A 27,285-nucleotide genomic window follows, 5' to 3' on the forward strand; every position below is an offset into this window, starting at 1 on the left:
TCTTGAGATATGCAACACATTACACAGGAAGCGTAATTAGAGGGCTGGTGGGGCCCGCAGTGAGCGTCACCGTGAACAGAACGGTCGAACAGAGATCAATGTTCTGCTCTCTAAATTAATGAGGCTAATGTTGATGTGACAGCCTCGTCACCGGAGATCTGCGGGGAATAGGACAGATTTCAACAGGCGTGAATGGAGACATGGAACAGGGTACAAGCTTATTAAATTACAGTGGGCAGCCAGCGCACACACACAGTAAGAGAATGCTTCATAATTGAGCACAAAAAATGATTAATGAATATTTTAATTTGACCAATTCATATTGCTCACCAATAAAGTCATTATTTTCATTAAAAAACATACTGTTGAAAGTGAACAAAGAATACAGCTGCTTACTAAATATCAACAAATTCAAGGGGAGGGGTGGGGGGGAGCAGAAATTTACAATAGAAAATGATCATCATCTGGTGTAGAAAGATTATGTCTGAAACAAACAATTCACAACTCAATGCGTCTCAAATAGAACTCATAACGGATGAAACACGCACAGCAACATCTGCAGTCTTTTCGGAGGGGGTACACGGCTTGATTATTTTAAGGAAAGTGAAGTATGTATTCAACAGAAGTCGTAAAATGTGAGCAGTGCTCAGAGTTATCTTTCAGGATTCACAAAGACGTACACATTACACACATTAAAAAAGGGGAAAAAAAGCCAATTGGGTAACGGAGCACTGCTGAGGGAAGTTGAGGCTTCTTTTAATTTTTCTTCTTTTTCTTTAAATCCTGGATCTGTTACAAACTCATGGTTGGGAGAGCCAAAAACGCTCCATTTTGGCTCTTTTTGGTATTTAGTGTTGAAAATGACAGAAACACATATTCATAAAGTACAACATTAACAACATTATAATTTCAGAAAAATTACATTTCACCCTTGATAAGAGCTTTTTCTTTTTTTCCCTCTTTTGCTTCTGATTGCCCCTACTGTCCTCCAAATCAAACTGGATAGTCGAGGTTTGATTGCAATTAGAAACAACTTAGAAAAACGGTTAAAAAAAAAAGCAAACGAATAATCAAACAAAAACTTCACCAAAGGTCATGCTGGCTGGGGGGGGGGGGGGTGGGGGGGTAACTTCCTCTGGCAAACTTTTCCTCAACAGACTTCAAAGAATCTTCCAGCTGCTGACTTGATTTCCATCTGACGGAGCGGATTCCTCTTTTTACCGACGGGAACGCCTTTCATAATGTTTCTGCTCCAGTGAGGCACATTTACACCATCCGAGCCTTTGATTAGTCTTTCTTAAAAAATATATATATATATATTGAAAGGTGATAACATGATGCTTCATATGGAGTCGAAAATCACTTTAAATTATACACAGCTGTTGTTAGCAGAGCGGTCCGAGCCACTTTCAGTGCATTTGCTCAGTTTACACTTTTTTTTAAAGCCTCTTGAATTTGTACAGTCTGGTCGCCTGTGTTTAAAGCAACGCCACGTTGTCCTCATGGAGACAATAAGGTATTAAAGTCTATACAATAATCTCCCATGTTGAGTATAACCATCCATTAGTGCTCATGAGTCTTCTGCTCTTCACCACAGGACTCCACAACCGTCTGTGTCAGTGTTTGTGACGTGATGATGGAATGCAGCAAAGCCGATGATCGAAGACCACAAAAAAAAAAAGACATTATAAAATCTTAAGAAAGAAAAAGACAGTGTTATCTCCTCTTTGTCTTGGTCAGTGGTTGCCCTTGTTAGCGTGGAGGACCGTTTTAAATGAATTATGGGATCCTGATGGGTTCTCTGCATATGTCTTTCTCTTGTCTTTCATTGTGGTTTGCTGCACCATCCAAAGTAGTTCCTTTTAGGGGTTAATGGATGCTAGGCACATCTCCCAACCAGGCACCAGGTAGGGGGCGTGGGCATGTATACTCATTCTGCAAGGAAAGAAAAAGACAATAAAGTTAAAAACCATTTAACAGCTGGTGTGTGCCAGTTACAGAGGTGGTGGTTACAATGTAAAGTTAATTACAGTGTCCAGTGATTTGATAACAGTACAATGGGGCTGTGACAGTGCCAGCAAAGCAAATTAGGGTAAGCAATTAAGCAGATGATGAAATCCCATGTACTTAGATAGCTTAGAAAGCTGAGGTAGAGAGACTCCCCCTAATGTCTCGCTGAGATTAAGTGAAAAGCTCAAGACAAAGAACTCGAACGAGTATTCATGTTGAAAATTTCAATTTAAGCTGAAAGAATTAATTAAAAAAACCTGCTCAGCTGAACCCCTTACCTAAACATTTTGTCACTTTTTTTTCCAGGTTGTTTGCAACAATAGATATTCCAATTACCCTCTAGTCGAGCATTGATCGGCAGCCGAACAATAGCTGGAATACCAACCGTAACTATCTCGGTGTGTGTAAGTTAATTACATGAGCAAGAGAGGGTGCAAGTTCAATATTTTTTCTACAGTTTTGGTTTTTGATGTATTGTATTTTTAGAACATGAAGACGTTTTTACTTACTGTAATAACAGATATTTCTTCATTCACACAATAACTGTATTGACAGTTCAAGGCTGTGATTATCTATCATTTTTCTTTCCATTTTCTTCAAACTTAAGAGTTCCTACAGTATTTACTTGACTTAAAGATAGAGGGGATGATGGATCAGCAAACTTTCTTTTTTCATGTGTTGCTTTGTGATCATTCTGTGTCCCCTCTCTGAATTCGGAGATGTTTTTGTAGGACTGTAAACACAGCACAAGTGGTAATCTTCAAGTTTGTTGAGTTTAAGTTGTGAGTTGGAGAACCGATCAGTCAATCAGTTTCTGGTTGCAGCTGATGATATCCGATTAGTGGATTAGAGTAGAGGAGAGGCTGGTCCGGTGGCTAGCAGCTAATGGTGCTAACACCATAAAGAGCACTAAACCAGTGGTTTTGGTCCCATGATGGGGTCCAGATTTCTCCTTAGTCATGAGTTCAAGGTCCACACCGTTTAACTCAGTGTCACACTTGCACTGGTCGTCAAGCTAGTTTCCCGTCTCTGTTAAGTAGCTGTTCTTTATTCACTCACATGTACAGCAGGAAACAGCACTTTAAAATAAATGCCTTTCTCCAGAAATTCAGCGTACTTCAAAATAAAGTGTCAACAAACTCAACCCGAATGGACCCGCTACCCACTTTTGGACAGTGACCCACCAGTTGGGAACCACTGCACTAAACAACAGCAACAACACTAACAGAGCTAATGGTGTTAACCAGGCGGTAAGCACAAAATAGGTATTATGTATTAGTGCTGAAGCCATCCAGACATCATTGATAACTGCCACATGAGCAAAGCGCTAGCCATTAGCTTGCCAGTAGGATACACGCATGCACTATCATGCACACAGGGCCAGACCAGCTACAACAACAAACCACAGAGAAGCTTGGATGGCCACACGGGCTACAAAAACAAACAACAGTGAAGCTCTGATTAGGACACACAGAGATGTAGCAGAAATTCAGTGTCTACTTAGGATGCCATGAGTCTACCATCGTCACAGAAAATAGTGGTTTGTTGCTATATTAATGCTCTGAATGTTGCATACAGAACCTTTAAGTTCCAAATATTCTAAAATGATGCAAAGAATTATAGGAGCAACAATTATTTACTGACTATGCAGCCATATGTAGATATAAAATAATAAATAAACATGTTAATCTTTCAATACATTTTCAATAATTCTTAACTGGACCTCCTGAACATGTAGTTACATTCATAATTTATGGTATTTAAAAATGAGCTTACATTTTTTACACTCAGTATTAAACAAACTGACTTGATATTAACAGGCCCGTTTTTATCGTATGGCATATTTGTATCACTAGAAAGAGTAAATTAGAATCATGACAAGTGAATAATTTGGGACCTTTAAATGTCAGCACTTTCCCACAGGTCGAATGAAGCTTGTTGAGATGTTGCAAATTTGGGAGATATTTTGACATTTTACTCTCATATAAGAGCCACAAGCTTTGAATTGATCTTCACACTGAAAGAGGCAGAGGCACGCGCACACACACAGCCCAAATATCTGAGTTTGCCTCTGAGTATTTGTGCTCTGAAACCCTCCACTCTACAACTTAACCTTTTAAAAAGAGCCTATTTGCGACTTGGCTACAGGTAAATCTACATTGCCTTAATAACACAAATGCTGCAAGTTTTGCCTGGCTAAGCAAATTTCTAAAGCCTTTGGAATCGGCTCGAAAATTATCCCGGCTCAACTTTTTGCTGCTCAAGCTGAGATTGTTGTCAGTGTGAAGCAGATCTCTGTAACACAGGGCTCAGACGAGTACGCCCAGAGCACGACTTTTATTTAAACGTTATCAAACAGGCTGATAAGTCTTCACTCAACTCTTTATCTGTCTCTCAGGTGGATGTGAGTGAAGTGAAGACAGCTGCACAAATTGTCATACCTCAGACAATTTCAGCAGAGCCTGAAAACAGAAACAACCTCGCAGCCAAAGCTCAGACTTTTCTGTGAACACGTGCAGTAATGTGAACACTGAAGCAAGCAACGCGGACACAAAAGCTGAGGTTTACAGCACTCTGAACAGGCAAACACAGGCACTTAACAGGATCACCTATCAGGAAGAAGATGCAAGAAATGACTAAATTAATCGATCATCTAACCCCTCACTTATTGTCATTACACAGTGTTTAATATCAAAGACACTTTTTGCACTGTTGCAACTGGTTATGGAGCATGTGCTAGTATTATCTGCGATAATAGTCATGGTCGGAAGCATTATGTTTTTTAGGTTGTCCTTCCATCCATCCCATTCTCATGAACATGTTATCTCAAAAAAGCCTTGCAAAAATGTCTTTAAATTTGAAACAAACATTACCTTGAACTTCAATTTTGGTGGTCATAGGTCAAAGTTCAAGGTCACTGTGACCTCGTCAGTCTCACTCTTGTGAACCCAGTATTTCGAGAACACTTTTAGGGAGTTTATTATTATTATTACTATTATTCATTTATTTTTTTACAAACATTTACTCACAAATCAAGAATGAACAGATTAGATATTACCGGTCAAAGGTCAGGGTCATTGTGAGCTTGCATATGTCTCAATCTTGTGAAAGAGATAGATCAAGAATGCCTTGAGAAACTTTCTTCAAAGTTAGCACAAATGTCCACTTGGACTCAACAATTAACTGATTAGATTTTGGTGGTCAAAGGTCAAGGTCACTGTAGCTTTGTCTGTCAAATTTTCGTCTGGTTGAATTTTTTATTTTTTTTTAATTTAGCACAAATGTCCACTTTGACTCAACGATGTACTCATTAGATTTTTGTAGTTTAAGATCAAGGTCAGTGAGACCTCCCAAAACATGTTTTTTTTGCCATAACTCAAGAATTCATACACTAATTGAGACAAAATTTCAAACAAATGTCTGACTGGGTAAAATGATGAAGTGATAAGATTTCTTCCAGAAGGACAAAGGTCATCATAACTAAGGAATCATAATATTCTGCAAAATTAATTTTCTCCCATTACTCAATGTCATAAGTCAGGAACAGAGGGGGAGATATTTGGGTAGATACCGAATTGATGACACTAATCTTGAAACAGCGCTGATTGTAAAGATCTTCTGTGTTGCCGGGGGAAAGATAAGTGTGATGTATCCATGTTTTCAAAGACATGGATATAAACTTGACTGGTTTGTGGAAGCATATAACACTGAGGTGGTAATTCTAGTTTGCGTGTGTTTTCAGCTCAAAATACTCATTTTACACGGCACTTTCCAGAAACTAAATCAATCCAGTGTTCAGTCAAATGCATTGACATGGCAGCAATTTGAAAGTAATTGCATTCGCATCACTCACATCTGAATTCAAGAGATGTTCTTCACACACCTTGTGGAGTGACTGCAGGAGTGCATTGATTGTAAAATAATGATTGAAAATTCATTATACTTACATAAAGACAATTAATTTCTTTGAAAAAAATAATGGTTAACTTTTGCTTGGCTCATTATTCTTTATTTAATGGCAAAAAGCCATCAATTTTCACAACAAGAGTGAAATGTTAACCAATGATTTTTATTTATCGTCTTGATTTTCTTTCTTTTTTTTTTTTTTTTTGCTGCCATGAAGTCAGAGGCACATTGTTTGGCAGGAGAGGAAACCAGGCAAATGTTTGCCCCCCCCCGAAAATATATAAGAATGCCAGTGACCTGACAGTTAGGCTGCAGCAACTGGAGAAGAGAGTGCAAAGTTAAACATAGCAGTGCAATATGAGTACAGTTTAGGCTAATTGTCAGTGAGTAAATCCTACAACTCTGTAACACCCAAGAGAAGTTTCCTGTCACCTGCTGATTAAAGTAAAGTGGGTTAGCCTCCATTGGAACCTGAACTCTTGACGGGCTTCTCTGCCAGAGGCCCCCCAGAGTCTGGGATTGCCACTGCATAAAATATCATGTAGCTATTCCAGCACAGCTCAGATGTTTGCTTCGTTGACACAGCTGAGCTGTTTGTGAAAACTCATTATGCTCCTTGAACATGATTTTCTTCAAGTGCTTAGTTAATGATGAGTTTTGTAATTCACTCTGCTGCTCAAACTTGTTCAAACACTTGCACTGTAAAAAGCCAATAGTCATTTGATGGATTTGAGCCATAAGTTGAAGACGATGCTTTTTGTATGGCTTTGCATAAAACGAAAAGGATGGCTGTGGATATTTTTGTCACCAGACTACACAAATCCTCATAACTTCTGCTGCCGGCATTGAAGACTGACCGCTCGTTTCCTTCATTGTGACAAGGAATAAGTGCCGCTGAGCGGCCATGAGGAGACTTTGTCATCTGTCACCAGGGACATGTGCTTCACTTCTGCACTCTCTCAGAAGTGGAGAAGTTGGTTGTAGAAAGAAAACTGAAATTACTTGCTTTCAGATATCTTTTCCGTTTCTCTAGCATTGTTTTCTGGGACAACAGGAAAGCACTAGTGGCCTTTCACAACAGAGCTGCACTCTCAATGTATCTGAAGGAGCAATTGCACTCCTCCACTCGCCAATGGCACCCCCCTCTGAAAGTGCTGCTTCCACTTCATGAAAACAACACAAAAATATGGGAGTTCTACATCTCTAAAAGCAAGGCCAAGGTAGCCTCCTTGGTTCAAGCAAAAGTGGGAGTTATGACAAGCTGGCAAGGGCTCAGGATAAACTTGGCAAACATTATGGTCGGGGTCCTTCCATCCCACCAATGCAGCATAGCAGCATGTGGTAGAAGTGTAGAGCTGCTGGTTATTTACACTGAGATCTCAGAGAACCTATGCCACTGGGCTGCAAGTAATCTCCTCTGCCACAGAGGACATCACATTTCAGGCATGTCAAACACCGGGGCTAATGTGATGTCCAGAGACAAGCCAATAGCTGACAAGACACATCCTGAAAAATTTAGTCTGATTTTAATTTTTAGAGAGAGAAAGGGGATTTGTTTGCCTCAAGGACAAACACCCACTGGTCCTTTGTGGCTCTTGTGCCACCCCAAAACAATCTACCCCAGGGAGTTTTGTGTTTGCACACGCACTTTAAGAAAAAAGGCTCCTCTGTCTTTCTTCCCCCGCATGAGCTTCTAGTTGTTGGAAAAACAAGACATGACAAACTGGCAGGGATCCTTCTGGTTTCAGACTAGAAAACGTCCCCTTGACAGGCAAATATTACTTGGCTGATGTAGCTACCACACTAATCAGTCCCCTAACACATTGTCACAAGAGATGAATGGCAGCATGACACCCAACCTGGGGGTGTAAAATCCTTGGAAGGACAAGCCTGTGAGTCAAGAAGTATCCCCTGTAGTGGTATGCACAGATATGGAAACATACGGTATGTCCTTGAAATTAGAGACTTGCTTTATGATGGCAACAAGGATTTAATCAATGTACACGAAAGACCCTAATAGTTACTATGGACACTAGTAGTTTATATTATTGGCAAGGACACCTGCTAATCTAAAGCAGATTTTACAATGATAGCACTGAATTAAATGTAGCTGAGCTAGCACTGTCACTTGTTAAATTATTTCATTCTTTGAGGCTAGAAAGGCTATTAAAAATAACCAGCGACAACTGCAATTCTCTGTCGATCATATGAACCTCACCTTGAAGGTCATAGTGTTTTGTTCTACAGCAAAACACTCAGCTGTACACATCCGTGTGGTTGTTTTAAGCAATTGTTTAGGGTTAAGGAAAGATCATGGTTTGGGTTAAGATGATCACTTGAGTCATGGGACATGAAATCTTGTGGATGTTCTTGAAAATCTGAGGTTAATATCTAGATACGGCCCTCTACAAGTTGTCAGTCATCGAATGAGAATAATAAGTACAATATGTAGATGATACCACTGTCCTTGTTCACTGAATATAGGTTACAATGTGTACCCAGTAATTATGGTACTTGACATCAGATGCAACCTCAGTAGCATGGGAGGTAAATGGTGAGACACTAAGTGTAAAGATAACAGAAAACTCTATGTTCCCTCTAACTTTCTGCAAAATTTGACTTATGACATGGACGTTTTACTTGCCACCAATTAGCCCAAGCAATATAATTTTGTATACATCAGAATAAAGCACCAAAATGCATTCTCTGTTAAACTGGACTGTCAAGTGAGATAACACGCGCAGGACTCTAAGCTGTAAACATCGTAAGAGGAGTTTGTTTACTGTAAATGTTGGTGATCAGTCGACTTACAGCAACTTTGGGGGGTTTATGGGGAAAAACAATTCCAATTTATCTGTGAAAACTGAAAACATTCGGCCTTATACTCATGAATGAGTCATGTTGGTCTCGCCACACCGCTGTGAAAGCACTGCATACAAAACACTAACAATCATAATTGAAAGGTGCATAATTAAAAATTCTGCTCCCCTGCTATGTCGGCATTCCAAAGGGAGACTGACCATTTCTAAGACTTCAGCTCGGGTCTTTTCAAGAACACAGGTTACATGTCCAGAGCTGTCCCCGCTTTCATCCACCCCCTCTACCGCCTGGGTTTTTAATTAGGATACTAATTAGCAGGCTACAAACATGATGTAATTAGTCTGCTCTCAGTCAGGACAGCTGGAAGTAACAGACATATAGCAGCCACTCTCAAAGGGATCACAAGCCTCTTACTCCACTCAGGGCTCCAATTACCCAGTTCTGTCTCCCCCACCCCGCTGCCTGTATGTATGTGTGATGTTTCATGTTCTCTTCTTTCCCTAAAGACTGTAACCAAGGCAGACAATTGGAAATAGACTGAATGTGTCGAGTTATTAAAAATTGAAATACTGTGAGCACCGCAGCTTTAGTCTGGAGAACATGCCTGGTATGTTTGTGCAAAGACAGCCGCACATGTGCATATGTATAGTGCGTGTTTGTGTTTTAGATTCACACATTCTGTCAAACGAGATCATGGCAGGCGTAAATCTGCTGTAATCTCCACATACGATGGCGACAAAGGACGGCGGAGTACAACCAAGCTTATTTTGGCTTAAAGAAAAACAACTATTGTTAAGTATGTTCTTCCTGGGGAGCTGTTGCCTTTGTAAGCGTTTGATCGCAGCAACACAGATATTTCCCTCTTTTTTTTTCAAGCTCTAAATCTCTTTCTCTCTCTCTGACACTTAAACACACACTCAATTTTCTGATTAACTAAGACCAAGTGACAATTCTCTTTCAAGAAGTTGCAGTGTTGATTCATTTTTGTTTGATGTCTCAGTAGCGGGTAAAAGGACATAATGTGAGATGGACCACTGTGAACAAAAGATGTCTATAAATGTCTGTAGAAGTTTGTTCGGAGTAATTGGGAAGCTCTCTTTGATAACAAGACAGCGTTGAGTGGAAATAAAAGGTAAAGTAATGGACTTCCTGCTAATGGTCTGACAAAAAGGCATTCATTAAAGGCGTCTAATTTAGTTTTCAGCAAGGTCACAGCAGTTGTGCTGGACTATTAACACAACACATTAATGATGCAACACATGTATCATCAGAAATTCAATTGTCTTAATGCTCTTTAAAAAAACTTGTCATTTCCACCAACATCTGGGAGGATGTCGTGTCTCCGACACGGGCATTCCCATCTCTTTTTAAATACATAAATAATGTGTACCCAGATTAAAATTAGTGCTGAGAGCTTGAATGTATGAATATATAAATCTTGTGCAATATTTTGCCTCCAGCTATCCTGTATTAGCCTGACATCGCCAGACCAATTTGCAAATGCAAATTAGTCTGGAACTTCTCAGTTCATTTTCAATTTCCAACGGCGGTAGACCAAAATGATCCCAGACGTCACTGGATAGACCTACAGCCAACCAGAGTCACAAAACATTAAGTAGTGCGGAGCAATGGACAAATGTAGGGTTGGGTTAAAGCTAATAAAACACTTAAGATTATGGAAAAATCATGGTTTGGGTTAAGATGATCACTCAAGACATGGGATAAAGAATCTTGCCATCTTGTGGGACTTTTCACAAATCTGTGGTTGCCATCTAGACATGAACCTCTGCAAGTTGTCAGTCATCAAATCAAACTCATCCCATATTAGATGAACAGTAGTGATTGGCCAGGTCTGGTGGATATATGTTTTAACAGTAGGGGGACCAGAAGCATCTGCCAGAGCAATACTTTACAATACTTCCAATACTCTATGACTTTGTCTGAAAATGGAGACTTTGCAATGACAGCATTAAGAAATTTGCAGGACGCCAATGAATCGCATTAATACAATATCACATAAGCATTACTTAATAAGAATATGCATACAATTACAGGATCTACAGCAAAGGCTCAGCATTCGTAACATCTAATTTGCCTAGAATGTAAAAGGATGAAAATGTATTCTAATGACCTCTTCACCCAATTCGGAGCTGTATACTACAACAGCTCCGAATAACTACAGCAGCACCAGCCGGCTAAAATTTCTACCTGGATTTACCCAAGTGGGCCCCACATGGGTTATGTTAGGGCTACCTGGGTAACCAGAAGAAATGGGCCCAAAAAAGGCATCTTATCTGAGGTCCACTTGGGTAGAACCATCCATGTGGGCAACTGGTATGGAAACTGGAACCCATTTTGTAACCTGAGGACAATCCCATTTGGGCCCACTTTTCAGCCCATTTACTAGCAACATGGGCCCCGCATACAAATTTAGGCTGGACGGCCAGCTATGAGAGAGTAAATGCTGTTTTGAAAACGTGTACCCCAAATTTATTTTTACGCCTCCATGCTGGAAAGAGCTGTGGCCTAAGGCATTATGTTATCATATTGTCCGTCGGTCCCATTCTCATGAACACAATATCTCAGGAAGGGCTGGAGTTAATCTCATTACATCTTGCACAAATGTCAACTTGGACTCAGGGATGAACTGATAAGATTTTGGTGGTCAAAGGTCATTGTGACTTTACAAAACACGTCGAAAGAAATAACTTAAGAATTCATACACTACTAACGACAAAATCCCACACAAACGTCTAATAGGATGATAAAGTGATGGCATTTTATATCCAAAAGGTCGAGGTCAACTTCACTGTAACATCATAATGATCTGCCAAAACACTTCTCCAGCCATTATTCAAAGCCATAACTCAGGAACAGAGGGGGAGACATTTGCTTGGATGGTAAATTTGTGACACTAATCTTGGGTGTCCTCCTTGAAACTGTGCTGGTTGTATAGATCTCCTGTGCTGCTGTGTTGTGTGAAACATCCAACTTTTAGAATTTGTAGCTTTTTTGCATCCACATTGGAAGAATTTTACTGCTGAAAAGGCTAAAGAAGCGTCTGGACAGACATGGAAGTAAACTGTGACTGCAATTCAATTGTTTGGTGGAACAATACAATCAGGGGTCCGTAATTCTAGTTAATTGCTGTAATGAAGATGTCTCTGTGTAAAGTAAGAGCAGTATCTGAGAGGAAGGAAAAAAGAGTAACTGAGCATGAGTGTGTTCCCCCATCCACACTATCTCCAACAACTGAAAAACATTTTCATTAGAAGCGAGGGGAGGGTATAGTGACCCATATGTAAGTGGGCCAGTGAGAGTACGCTGCTCTAAAAGACTATCATTTGAAGTTAAACAGAGAGCATTTTTCTGTTTGTTTGCATTAAGCAAGAGACGGAAGCTGTGGTTTAAAGGTAGAGCTCAAAGATCTCCCAGAGGAAACCTGATCCAGTGAGTTGTGGCTGGGAGCAAACTGAGCACGTCCCTGATGAAATGTCTCTGCGTGTCTGCATTTTTATGCAAGTGCACGCACATGCATGTTTATCTGTGCCCGAGCATTATGATTTATGATGATTGTGATTTATGCAGGTGATCGATGACCACATTAGGAGCGGCAGGTTTTTCCCCTCTGAGTCTCTCTCTGGATAGATCATGTGGTGCACAATAAATTAAAAAAATACATAAATAACTAAAGCAAGACCTAATTTCTTACCCTTGTTAGGATGCATGAATCATCTCAGGGATCATAGAGGTATGTTCTGTTAGTGTAATGGAGGACGTGACCACAGCATCATCCATTACTCCTGTTATTCCATAGATGGCCATGTCCTCAAATTTAAAATCTTTTTATGAATGTTTTTTGGTTGCATAACTTATCTTTGAACTTACTCTTTTGTTATAAATACCACAAAAATAATAGTTCCTGTGCCTTAGACTTCCTGCTGCTTGTGTTGCTAGGCAACATGTAGCCTAGCTAAACATGAAAGAGGCTGATATCAGCTTGACAAGTATATGACTGCGCAGTTTTTGTGAAGTAAAACCACTTTGAAATAGGTTTCATCATATAGAGCTACACGGATACAGAGCAGTGTTGCATCACGGACAACAGGATATTAAGAGGATCTTTCCAAGATACATAGATACTTTGTTAATCCCAGCGGGAAATTTCACTGTTACAGCAGCTTAGCAATAAAAGATAATGTGCAAAAGACTGTACAATCCTTATCAATGTACTAAACTTTCCAACTGAGATATGCATCACCTAACTCTTCCCTCCCTCTCTACCTCTCCTCCATTATCAAACACACTTTGGCTCTCTCGCTCTCTCACTCTTACTTTCTCTCTCACACTCGAACTTGTGAACTCTCCCCATCTCCTCATTATTAAGACATGTTAGCCTCAGCAGTTTTGGCCACTTTGCTTTTCCCCTATAGCTCTCCTTCAAAACCTGCAGAACACCTATGCAAATAAGTTACATGGTTGAGATCAGCAACAGCACTTGTTCTGCTTATCACTTTCATTTAACTTTAAAAAATATGGATGTGTGGTCAGGAGCAGATCCATATTCACTGTCAGGTTTGCTGATGGCGCAGTGACAGGCTGAATAAACAGTAATGTGATGGTCTATAGGTGATGGACCTGTTGGGGAGTATGGTGCAAAGCCAAAAAACTCTTACTTAATGTCAACAATACCAAGAAATTAGTGGTGGATTTTGGGTAGAAGCATCACAACCCTTGAGGACCAGCGACTTACTCTATAATTTCAATCACACTGACCTTGAAACACGGTTTGAGATTCAAATGCTGTCACACAGAGGAGACTCTTAGCTTTCTAATGATATCAGAACTGTTTTTTTGTATTCCAAATATTAAGCAAAATACACCAAATTACGTCGTGACTGTCATGGATGTTTGCAGTACAGTGGCTGCACAGATACATGACAGAGCCCATTGGTCTTCCAAACTGGGAGAGCGTAGAGCCCTACAGGGGCTGTCCCGGCTTAAAAAGTATACAGAAAAGCTGGGGGACACTTATTTCATTGCCAGTGAGGTAAAACCAAGCATACCGTGGCTGGCATGTTGTTTATGCTCGAAGAACTGCGGTCCATTGGCAAGCAAAGTTAGCACTCAGTTAGCAAGAGAATTCACAAGACAATATTCACAACATGGATTAATTTCATGAAAACCTCTTTTGATTCTTTTCATACGTGGACCCCTAAGGACTAAAGAAATGTAAATAATAAAGGAACAGATACATATTCCGACTTTGAATGACCACTTTCAAAGTTAGGAGTCACCACTCTTTATTGCCTCTATCGTTTGTCGCGCTAGTTAATCTGAATGAATTATACATTCATGCTCACAGTTTCTGTAAAATGAACTGAACAACTGAACTGTGTAAAATTATACCCAACAACACGGTGCAGGAAGATGCAAAAATATTGTTTATGCCAGAAGAACTGCAGCCCGTTTTAGATAGTATACAGTCAGCAATGAACTTCACATGACAATTTTCCTAAAATGAACAAATTTCATGGGCAACCCTTCTTATTCTTTTGATTGGTGGACCTTCGTGGACTAAAGGAATGTAAATCATCAGTAAAAAGACACATTATAAAAGCTTCAAACTGGGTTTATGATGCTGGTAAATATGAACAAATTCTACTTTGGTGCTCATGCTTTCTGTGTATCAAAACTAAAAATGTATTTTGGAGAATCTAATGGAGCAAATGATGTGAAGCATGCCCATTTGACAAAAATATTTACATTCGTTACATTCTGATGCACAATGCTAGGCCGCGTAGAACTACGTTGATTATGACGACACCAACCCTGTGGGTTTTAAGAGATTTTAACAGTCGGAAAGCTATGACTTTCTTTATTTGAAATTAAGCGAAAAACAACAGTCCCAGACCCTGCCTTATTACTATAAGCCTTTCATTCATAATTTCAGCGACACATAGAGAGAAGAAGCGAGGGAGAGGTGCTAAGCAAGACTTGAGAGTGGTTGGGAAGAGTTTTCTGCTAGCTTGTCCTCATGCCTTAACAAGCAACAAATTTGTATTTATCATTTGAAGTTTCAGAGTTTCATATGCTGAAAACCAATACTATTTAAAATAAAACAAAACCCCAAATGGCCATAAATCAAGATGTTGACATACAGTAATGAAAGTAACAGAATGAGCGGTTGCAATAAGAATGCCACATTTGTGGAGAGGGTGACCTCTCTCAGGTACTGAGAAGTTTTAAGGAACTTCTCCTCTCGTGCTGTGGAAAGCATCCTGGTGGTTTGGCATCAGGAACATACTGTATGCCCTACATAGGATGCAGGTGAACCACCTGATCAACACTACCCACCCTGCAGGACTTGCCACTACTAGGATTATGAAGGACCCTCACCGTCATAATAATGGACTATCTCAGTTTCTACCCACAGGCGGACACCTCTGTCGCCAACACACACCAACACAGGATGAAATCAGGACGGCAAACTGTGACCTCTGTATATCCTCGGCCTTGTGCTCAGTAAAACCATTGAATTGTTTCAGTGTATATTTTACTGAAAAACAGATAATTATTACGTATTATTACTACAATATCAACCTTTGAATTCAATTGTTAAAAAGGTTTATTTGCCACATATACAAACAAGATTAAATTCAACACGACACACTCTTGAGGCAGTGCTAAAAGAATGGCACTAAGAAATTCAAGAATGTAAAAAAATGTTTGCACCAAAAGGTTTACACATGATGGAACCCGAAGCAATGCAATTGATTCACCGAGGACAATGTGCTGCACAACGCCAACGACGTACTAAAGAGACACAGTTCACCATCTTGAATTCCATCTTGTGTCTGTCTGTGTTGGCTACAGAAGCATTTGCCGAGGGGTAGAAGCTGGAAAGCAGACGCGGATTTAAACAAATATGTGAGAAAATTTGAGACAAATAAGCCATTTGTGTGCACAGAAAAAGTCTTAGATCTTTAGTCTCAATTTAGCCAAAAAACGCAAAGAAAAACAAAAGTGCATTTTATCTTTTGTTCTGTGTAGATAAAAGAATTGGATCAGGTGTCTGTCCATGTACTCGATTCTGCTGCAATAACTCATTCTAAAAATCTGATACTCCGATAAAGAACTCATACCCATTGATTTTCAACAATGCTCACAATGGCTTAATACAACCAGACACACTGCAAAGATAGCTTACTCCCGAGAAATGCCTCAGAAAAATCTCTGACAGTTGAAAAATTTCCATCTTCTCTTGGCATGTCATTATATTCCCCATCCCCACTGTGAGCTGTGCCACTATAATAAGACTGTGTCTATGTTCAAATCCAGATTTCTCTTTCCCCCCTCGTCTTCTGGGGCCTGGTTGGAAACTGAGCGACACAGGGGTTCTGCTTTTTGTCATGTCGGCTCCCTGCAGATCCTCTCATCTCAGCCCAGGACATTCCTTCAGTTCTTCCTTGCAGCTAACACCCTACAGCTGGGTTTCTGTGTTTGCTTTGATAAAAATTAGATAGTCCATACACAAGGCCATCTTGGTTGTATTTGGGAGCAGCGGTTCATATTTGAGTAATAGGTAATAAGGTATCAATATACTGTGATTATTCCTGGCTGCAATGGGGCCACAAAACTGGAGTCAATTTTTCTCATTTTCTATTATTGACTTTTATTTTTACATGGGGAGTTAAGGACGGGCCGTAATGACTCGCTGTGTAAAATAACCTCATTGAGGAAAGTAAAAAGTCACTCTAAATTAGAGTTCAAGTGCATTATTTCTGTGGTCACAGACAGTTCAATTAATCAACATTTCATAAGCATGAATAACTCATTACTAACGGCAGACTGTTAGTTCGTGACTTTGTACAGAGTAATGCCAAAATGTGCTGCGGTCTTCTCAGTTTATGTCCAGTCTTACAAAATAGTTTTATTGCCAGTGATTTGAGAAAATGTCACTTATTTGTGTTTTTTTATCTTTCCTTTCCACACTGACTCAGTAAACATCATCATATAAAATAAAAATCTATTCTTGTTGACATAATGAAATTCCATTCAGGCCCTTCTTGATGCAAAATAGTGCATTTGAATATAATCGAGTATGATAGAGTTGGTAAACACTTTTATTACTCCATTATTTCTACGGGACAGTATTGTGGCCCCTTGTTAGAGGAGAGGGTTTTTGGCATCAGCAAGAGAGAAGGATGTAAATGAAAGTGGACACAATGTAATAATCATGATAAAAAAAAACATTTTTAGAGATTAATTATGTTCTGTTTGGACCGATATGACTATATTTTATTAGAAGTAAAATGGAAATCAGATAATTTATATGTAGCCTTTCAGGCAAGCCATTGTTTATTCACAATGTAATGCTTATATACAGTCTTCAATAATGATTTGGGCCGTGCAAAGCTGTTGAGGAGTGGAACATACTGTATATTGATAGCTTTTTGTTGGCAGTGTCACCGCTGACTGTGGAGAAAAGCCTAATTTCCACTGCATGGTACTGTTATGGCTCGACTCGACTCGAGTTGCTTGGAACTGTCCTTTTTCTGTTTTTTTCAACTAGTAAAATTTGTGTATGGTACCTGGTGCTTGTTTTAGTTTTTTTTAATGTATAACATGTATGTTCTGCAGTATGGAGTCCAAAGAGAATTATTTTTAACCACCCAGCCTTTTTAGTTTTTTATCGTCAGATGTACAGATTCTGTTGGATAAGGGATGATATGGAGTTTTCCTATTCAATTCAATATATTGAGAAATTTTTGGGAGTCAGCCATTAAAAAAAACTGTACATAAGATTCATGATTCAGCATTGGTTGTGGATGCTTTTGTTGGCGATCTGTTTGCCTCCCTATAGCCTAATAAACATCCAAAAGAGTAAATTTAGGTAAGCAATAGGACGCACCACCTCACTATTTGCCACTCCAAAAAAGCAGGCTGATACATGATTTTGCTCACACAATGGGGTTAAGGTTTAAGGTATGTTACCAAACTTGATACTTGTAGGGGAATTAACTGAATTACATCAGTATTACTGAGTACTAATTTACGTTAAATCAACTGGCTCCAAATTTTGGTACCTAAGAGCGACCATTGTATTTAAGAAATAGTCTTGTTTCAGTGCTATTTGTGATTACATTTTTAAATTTGATTAATTAAATTAATTCCATCCCACATATTTGTCAGTTGTGTCTGAACAGACAGCAAAAGAGACAAACACACACAAGCAGACAGATAGACAAACACACTCATACACACACAGAGACTTAGCTCTATGTGTGATTAGCAGAGGAGCAAAACTGCTTGTTTAAAATTACATTTTTGTTATTGCAGACAGTAAAGAAGAAAGGTACCTTTGGATACCAAAGTCAAGATACCGGTACAGGTATCAGTTCAAATGTAACCAATATGCAGGCCTATTGAGGTCACAGTTTAAGCCACATTAAAACACACAACAGAACCTGAAATGAACCACCACATGAATCATCAGTGTCGATGACCCTGTTTACACTTCGTCACATCACTTGCCTCGGGCACACTGGAAAGCTCTCCTATCTCAAAAATCTATGTTAAATGCAATTTACAAGCATTCAAGACAGATTAAAATCCAGTGAGGTGGTTTGAGTTCAGCTGGTTGTAGAAAGGTTGTACATGCATCCCTCCAGACAAGTGTGGCTGCATGAATCGGTCTAAACAGTGGAAATAGTCACCAGGAGTCTCTTTCTGTGATAACTGTAGCTACGTTACACTGAAAGTACACCAACATTTGTCTCATTAAAGCAACAGGAAAAGCCTAGCAGCAGTTTCCTCAAACACTCATATAGGAGATGCAGTGCTGCTGTAGTGTTTATCTGATTCTCTGATCAGTGCAACCTCTGACTGATCTGTGCGGATGAGAGAGCATTGATCTGTAGGTGAGGGTGCTGCGTGAGCCGCAGCCCCTGAAGGTGATTAAACTTTTTTTCTGCTCCAGTTCATGAACACAGTTCACCCATGTGATTGTGTTTGCCTATAGATAGTTGTTATCTATTGTTAACCCTTGAACACCTGAATAGACTTTGGTTGTCTTGTGCAGTGTTCAGACAGCTTTCACGAGCATTTAAACCTCTGATAACTGAGAACATTGGTCTGATGTCTTTTAAAAACATGGGGGAAAATATAATGAGCATCTAAGCAAGAAATGTGCTGCAAAAAAAAAGAAAAAGAGAGAGATATGAAAAGGTGAAAGGGAAATTACCTGAAAATTAGCTGGGGGGATTTTTAGATATTAGGTATGCACGATATTTGATCTTTTTGCTGATATGCCAGTAATAACAACTGATTTGGCTGATAACCAAACCTGGTATCAATATATCCACCATTTTCCACACCTGATTCTAGTGATCATTGAGTCTCTGCTGAAGTGGCATTACCATCACACTATGCTTACTCCTATTGTGGTGGCCCACCAGCAGATGGAGACATTCATTCAATGTGCAAAATGAAATGAAAAATGCTTCAGTTTAGGATTGATGTTTTGTACCCATTTACTTCGTCAATTTAAAAAACTAAGATCGGTTTGTCATTTTGGCAGAAATCAGCATTTTGGCTGATTCCAATACTTCATTTTAAAGACGATATCTTCTGATACGATGATGTGCTGATATTATCGTGCATCCCTATTATATATTATCCAAAAAACTAGGGAAAACGCCTGCCATTTTTGTTTATAATTCTTTTAATTACATATTTAATATTACATTCCAAAAAAATATATAGATGGACATACTAATTTAAGGCAGTTTTTTTGTTTTTACTTTTCTTTTTTGGCTTATTGTCAAGTAATTATATCTTGCCAAGTTGCTCATTGCCTTCTTGTCATGTTTTTGAAAGAAATCAATTTGTTCATGTTTCAAAGGTTTGAACTGCTGTAACCGAACTTCTAAAGTGCAGATACTATTGTCTTTGGAGCAGTTTCGGAAGTTAGCGCACAGCTTTGGGTACATTACCACTACCTCTGCTCTGCTGTAGCTGACCCTGATCTGCATGTATCCCTGGAAAACCAAGACAGATTGCACTGATCATAATTGTGATCTGACTGACATATATACAACATCCGCATATATAAGTGTATGAAATCTCATCTGTATTTCAGCCCAAATACAGATACTCATGCAATTGGATCAAAATGTCAAATATGTGCCTATTCAACCTGTATTTACCAATCACATGATCCTTCCACTCAGGAAAAACACGTTTCTGACATCTTGTAAACATGGCGTTTTCATTCAATGGCAATGGTGCAAATTATGTGAAATGACAGGAGAAAGGCTCAGAGTGAACGTTGCCTTGTTCAGTTGTGTTTCTAGTACTTGTTGTAAGAGCATTATTCATACACTGTCCCACCCCCAAATCTAAAACGCCTCTGACCTTTTCATCAGAATGGCTGCTTGTCAAAAGGTTTCTATCGGTCCGATACGGATCAAGGCTGGAATGTATCAATTATCTCATCAAACTGTCTCCCTGCGTTGATGATGTATAATTTTTATCTCACTATGCCGAAATAGACGTGTCACTTTTAACGTTTTCTGTAATGTGAGGGCGAAATATTCATGATCCCACATTCCCACCAAAGACAGGAGGGGATAAAACACGACATCTTAAAACTCATACAAAATTAGACGTCTCTAAGGCCTGGTGGAGACACACCATGGAAATTTAATTGCATCCAAATATAACAGGACTCTTAATAATCCAACAAACACAAACACTGTTTCATTTTTAGCCTACTGGGTCTGGAGTTTCTAATTTTCTGGCAAAAAGAACAAGCATGTTTATTTAAGTTTTTCAATTTTGTTTTGCATAAATAATTCATTAGCTTAATTTCGGACAGAACCCTGTCACGCTCAAGCAGTGCCAGTGACAAAGAGTGTAACGCTGTGCTTAATATCTTTGGATACCAGTAAAAAAAAAAAACAAGGCATGGGATTTTTTGTCTCTCTGTCCTTTGTTAAAGGGTCTTCATGCACATCATGCTCACAGGCTCTAAATCAGCCTTGACTTTCTGATATAATAGGATTTGATCCTGAAGAATTGCCAAATAGCTGCAGGAGACATCTTTTTCGTTTCCCTTCCCTTCCCACTGGAGTGGCTGTTGACACTTGCCAGAGGGTGCAATTGTGCAATTAGCACTCCAACTGCAACCACTAGTGACAGTGTCATACTCAGCTGTTAATAAATAGCAGGCGTAATGTGACATTTAACAGAAAATAGAATGCAAATGATATCATGGTCCTGAACGTGATACATTGGATTTTTTTCAAGGACCCTTTATAAAAAAGCCATCAGGATGCCTCTGACAGATCCCAGTTTATTACAGTGAGAAATGCCTAAAACCTGACACAATGATTCACTGTTTCCTATTTAAAAACCTAGAAAGTCAAAGCACCAATGTCCTAATAAACTGCGACTATGTAATCCTTTGAAACCTGGATTGATATTGCTTTTCCTGAGCTGCATCCAGATGCCTTTCACAAGTTTTTGGAGACAAGACTGTGCAAACTAGTTTGATTATTTTCAAAAACAGTCAAAAAAGGACATGACCAACTTGGCAAGACATGTCCCAAAAATTGCAAGAAAATAGTAAGAGGTGACAAGATAATTGACTCTAACTAAACTAAATTCGTTTGAGGAAAGAAGTAGGGGAGGGTTACTTGAAAAATATCCAAAAACTAAGGGAAGATGTCCAGAAAAATATATAGCCCTTTCTTATAATAACAATTTTAAATTTTATTACAGAAAAACATATAATAAATATATAAAATAAATAAATTTTTCACCTTTTTTATTAAGGACATTTTCTTTGATACATTTTTTATGCTTATTTTCTGACAACTATTTCTTTTGCTAATTTTTGTCCCAAGTGGCTTGTTGCCCTTTCGCCCTGTTTTTGAAGAAATCAAACCAATATGTTTTTGAGGGTTAAATGCATAAATTGAGAAAAGCATTACATAATAACATGTACTTAATGTAACTGTAACTGTGTCTAGTGGACCAAAGACAAATTTCTACCTCGGTGGACAGTAAAGATTCTACTCTAAGATCCAGCACTGCGCTGTCTTGTCCTCCACAGGAGGTCCACAGTTAAGAGGCCCAGACTGGCCCTCAAACACTGATCTCCATGTGTTTGCTACAGAAGTGGAGAGCTTCTGTGTGCTGTTGTGTTCACGTATGTGCACCTTGTGTGGAGTAACGGGCTGTAAAGTTCATGATCGGTGGGTAACCTCGTAAAGGGTTTTCTCACATCATTAGTTTTTATAAGAACTGACTAATGGATCAATTTGGGGGATTTATGTGGCAGAAGTAAAATCTAATTTAATTAGAAGCTCATGCCAAAAAGCAAATTAACCAGAACTAGATAATTGTAAACCACGAATTCACCATCACAGAGACACTGGATATCAAGTCGCTTAGTCACCAGCATGTCTGCAGGCTTTTCAAGGTCAATTTGTAACCAAATTCAAGACAGATTTTGGACAAATTATCTTTTTGTATTCAAGCAATGCAAGTAAGAAGCAAATGATGGCCACATGCATAGGAAGGTTTTATGTAGGAAAATGGTTATCAGAGTGAGTTTCAGGTAATCTACATTTTGCAAACAGGTAAGTGAAAGTATAAAGTAAAGAATTAGGTTCAGCGGTACGTTTAAAGATTTGTAACATTAAAAATGTAGACTTTCATGGAGAGGAGCTTGACTCATTTTGACAAAGAAATTAAAAATATGAATGAATGAAAACAGAAAAATGTTTGTGGCAATTAAGGTTGCACAACTTATTAGTATTTTAAGACTATTAAATAACTTTTAAGATCTAATGTTAAAAAAATTGAATTTAAGACTTTTTAAGGTTTTTTTGGGATCTGCACACAGTCTGTTTGTAGCCAATCTTATTAGACTAAACACTAGAATAAACATATTATATAACGGCGCCAATCGTCTTTACATATTATGTGTATCATACATTATAGTCACATACAAGCTGCTTTACATCTTGAATTTTGATATTATCTAATATATATATTTAACAGTTTCTTCCTTTTTCCTATCACCCCATTGGTCTAATACTTTACTAACATCGATACGGTTACACTTCATTTTAATCCTGTCTATTTGGAATTCATAAGCAGTATATGGATAATTAATAAATGGTTTAAAACACACTCTTAAATATTAAGGTGCACTTGTAAGGCAATATAAAGACATTTTATGCATTCATTGCTGTGTTATAAACAGTTAAAAGAATGCTTGATATATTTTCATGAAAACTCGATCATGCTGATGGTCAGAACTTTAGAAAACAAAACTTTTCTCTCCCTCTGTTACAATGGCATAAATTGTAATCTTTTCAAACTAACAGGGGTCACTCTAAGTAGCACAGCAACTTTAGGCGGCATTACTCTGTTCTACAAAAAGGAGTGGCCTCCGTGGGTGGCTGTGGCTGCTGCCTGATTCCAGCAAATGAACAATATGCCTATAGGGCACCATTCAAAAATATGTGATCTCCACAAATGTCTCTGCTCCCCTCTGAAAACCACACTTTAATAATTCAAACATTTGCAGAGAAAGAGCCAGAGCCTTGTGAAATTAAAATTAATGTGACAAGAGTGAGAAAAAAAAGAGGGGGCTGCAAATACAGTATATTTTCAGCGAAAAATGCAACTTCCAGCAAAAAGATCAAGATAAGATGAGGCTATAAAATACAGACACTGTTGTACAATTTGATTATGATGATACTGGCAACTTGGGATGAAGCACTCCTGAAAAACAATGTTGTGAAATTGATATTGATATTTTCTTACTGGTATTGAACGTACATGTTTTTGTCTAATATGTCTTGGAGCACTAAACAATAAACAATGAATAAACAAGACCAGCCTGCCTGAATGAATGCGCCCAGTGGCACTCACCCAGTGCTTTGAACGCCTGGTCAAGGATTACATCTGCTCCTCACCAACCAGCAAACTGGACCCGCTACAGTTTTCCTACAGTCCCAACCAATCACCAGAAGACCCACATCCTCCACACCACCATGTCTCACCTGTATCGGAGCTATTTGAGATTGCTGTCAATTGACTGCAATTCAGCGTTTCACCACCATAGTTCCCTTCAGGCTCAGCTTTCTGACAGGCAGATCCCCAGGGGGTGAGAGCGGATGGCCACACCTCTTCCACCCTCATGCTTAACACTGGAGCACACCAGAGCTGTGTTTTGGGGCCCCTGCTATACTCCCCGTACACACACCTCTGTATAGCCACTTTTGACTCCTACACCAAGGCCTACTATAAGGAGCTTTAAAGTATTTCATCGATATAAAGAGAGTCCCCACATAAAACTAGACGGTTTTTATACAAAGACGCAAATACTTTTGGAATTGGAGCTACATGACTAGACAAAAAAAGAGAAAAAGGAACTGATCAAAAGGTAGAAAGCCTACAACTACCAAAATGCATTATGATGCGACCTTGTCTGTTCGACACAATGATGGCCGGCTGGATCTTGTGTTATAGTAAAATGGTAAGCTAAAACACATTTCTGAAAACTTCAGAAACTCAGTGTGTATTTGATCAGCGCTGCTTCTACTGTATGATCCCATTTTTTTCTGCTTCCATTTTCATTGTGCTAGAAGCAATGTGGCGCCCACTTCCTTTACCCAAACTCAGTCTTAAGCTTTCCTTTTTGTAATACAGAACAGAAACTACAGCTATCTGCTGATATGGAGAGTTATTTCCTGTTATGGAGATGCAGAACATACATTTCAGCTGGCTGTAGCCTTTGCTTCGGCCAAGAAACAGGCGACTTGAGGCAATGCAACAATCAGCCTTTGTCGCCACTAGTTCTTTGATGTCACTTTTGATGTGTCTGGGCTTTCAGGGAAGGAGCAGGGAAGGATCTACACTTGCTTTAATATCAGCGGCTCCTCAGTGGCGAGGATGGAAAGCTTTAAGTACCTCGGTGTCCACATCATAGAGGGCTTGATCTGGGCGCTGCATACTGACTCAGTGGTGAGAAAGGCCGGGCAGAGACTATTTCACCTTAGACGTTTGAAGAAATTCTGGTAATCTCCTCAAATACTCAGGAATTTCTACTCCTGCACCATCGAGAGTGTCCTCAAGGGGAACGTCGCAGCCTGAAACAGCACCGAACAAAGCCCTGCAAAGAGTGGTTCACATAGCTGAACGTATAAAAGGCCCTGCTCTACCCTGCATAAAGGATGTTTACACCTCGTGCTGCAAGAGCAAGGCCAGGAGATTCATTAAAGATCCCAGCCACCTGGATAATGGCCTTTTCTCCCCGGTAAAGTCGGGAAGAAGGTGCCAGATACACCAGGCCAGCAGTGACAGCCTCAGGAAGAGCTTTTACCCTCAAGCCACAAGGATCCTAAAGATAGGTCACTGCCTAAGACTGTCCCCTTCCACTGTCATACACATTTATTCATTATAACACTCTTTTTAACCCTTTGAAACCTGCAACAACATCACTTTCCTTGTGCTGCCTTTTAAACGCCTTTGACAAGAAGAACATGGGGAGAAAGCAAAGGGGAACTTGGTTATAAATGTTTCACAAACTACGAGAAATTAGTAGTTTTGGGAAACTATTTTATAAAAAACTAGGGAAAAACTTCAAGGGAAAGACAAAATAACTAAAGGGAAAACTATATCTATAATTATCATACTAACACATTTAAAATTATGTCAAAAATATATTTTTTAAGCACATTTTTCAGGTTTTTTTAAACTAACTCAAGTAATTTTCTTGTAATTACTACTAATTTCTTGAATAGGAAAAACTTGTAATCTTTGTAATGAAATGGAATGTGATTAATTATATGACTGCTGCAACTGTAATTTTGGTGAGGATGGGGCACATTATGTGCATAATGTGGGAATAAAAGAAATCAATCAATTAGTCGTTCAATCTTGCAAACTTCTGGATCATTCCTTTTTTTGTTGTTCATTGCCTGCTTCCCATGTTTTTGAAAGAAATCACGCCAATTTGCTAACGTTTCAATTGATTCACAAATTGATGGACATATATTTCAATTGAATTGTATCTTACATAATTTCATGTGGCAAATAAATTGACTGATTGATTAGGTTCATAAAGTTCTTATTATTTCATTATTGGTGCGTATTGTCAATTTCTGAAAGCACATAAACTCAGACTCGAAACTTGATTCAAGTGCCCTTGTCTCCCTCAAAGAGAAGAATGACGCATTTAAAGGCTTTTATGTGCGCCTCTCACATTTTCAAGGCCCATGCATCAGTATGCGAGGCAGCGCTTTGTCTTAATCCTTCATAGTTAAGCGTAAACTGGTCACTGCTGTAAGCCTCCTGAAGGAGCTGCAGGCTGGCTCTCTCTCTGAATAGAGGTGATTTCATGACACTTTTTGCCTGATTGCACATTATCCACCAATCTCATAATGATATAAATAGCACTTGGAATGGCATGGTGCCTCCTTCTTCCCTCTTTTGATTTCAGCTGATTTCCTGCCGGCTTTATTTTCCCAAATCGTCTGAACTCAGTTGGCTCACAGTTGCATATAAAACTGCAAACGAGGAATCAAAGGTGCAAAAAGAGAAGGTTAAATAAAAATAAATGGGTTGACTGGTGTGTATGTTCATTCCCTGTGGAAAAAGAGTAATACACAAAGGCTCCGACTAACAACTATTTTTATAGTCAATTATGATTCTTTTCAGTGATTAATCATTTATGCTTCCCTATCTGAATATCAGTGCTCCTCCAAGGCTTCAGTCTGAGGGATTGTGAGATGATTAACAGGATAATAAAGAAGAAACAACAGTTTTGCTACGTGAATAACTATATTTTTAGCCATGGTCTGAAGTTGCACAATAAATAAAAATGCATCAAAATCAATGTTGTTGCTAATCACTGACATGTCCCAGACTGTAGTATTCCCAAAAAAAATAAATAAATAAATAAATCCACCTAGCATTCAGTAAATGGAAACTAATTCATTTTTTAAAATTTAAAAACCTAGAGGCATCATGTCAAAAACTGGCATTTAAAGGTTTAAAATTCTGAAGATTAATGAATATTTACATTATTAATATTTATATTTATACTAATGATTGGGACTAAAGTTGGTTAAAATATTTATGTGAAAGTTGAAATTCTAAAATTGAAATCTGTTTCTTATAGCAGTTTTAGGAAGCAGAAATTTTTGTCCTCAAAGGTGCTAAGGAAGGATGTTTTTTTTAAGACGACAGACTGTGAAAAAAAATTAAAATTCCTCTTTTCATTTAGTGTACAAAAAATGACTAGTTTTACATGTTTGTTTTTCATAAAAGACAATAGTGGCGTTTAATGGGCTGATAACGACCCTTTGAGCCCACTCATACATGCAGCTGATAACCACTGATAACAGCTATTTAATGAGCTTGTAACATTCAAAATAGGTGCACTGTGATGCCCCCAGTTAGATTCTGGGCAGGGACCTTTGCTGAATGTTATTTCAAATCTTTTTCCACTGTGGTCATTTCCTG

At 38.8% G+C, this 27,285-nt stretch overlaps 1 protein-coding gene across 1 annotated transcript in view; it reads right to left on the reverse strand.

Annotated features, from left to right (window-relative positions):
• Window positions 1-1,113: 1,113 nt before the first annotated feature.
• lrrtm4l1 (leucine rich repeat transmembrane neuronal 4 like 1) overlaps window positions 1,114-27,285 on the reverse strand; it is a 65,658-nt gene continuing 39,486 nt past the window's right edge. Inside the window, exon 3 of the mRNA XM_042509000.1 lies at window positions 1,114-1,935. Within this exon, the coding sequence (XP_042364934.1) occupies window positions 1,870-1,935 (66 nt within the window). The 3' untranslated portion in view covers window positions 1,114-1,869. The remainder of the gene's footprint in view (window positions 1,936-27,285) is intronic.

This window comes from Plectropomus leopardus, chromosome 20 (genome assembly GCF_008729295.1).
Source record: "Plectropomus leopardus isolate mb chromosome 20, YSFRI_Pleo_2.0, whole genome shotgun sequence".
Taxonomy (NCBI): Eukaryota; Metazoa; Chordata; class Actinopteri; order Perciformes; family Serranidae; genus Plectropomus; species Plectropomus leopardus.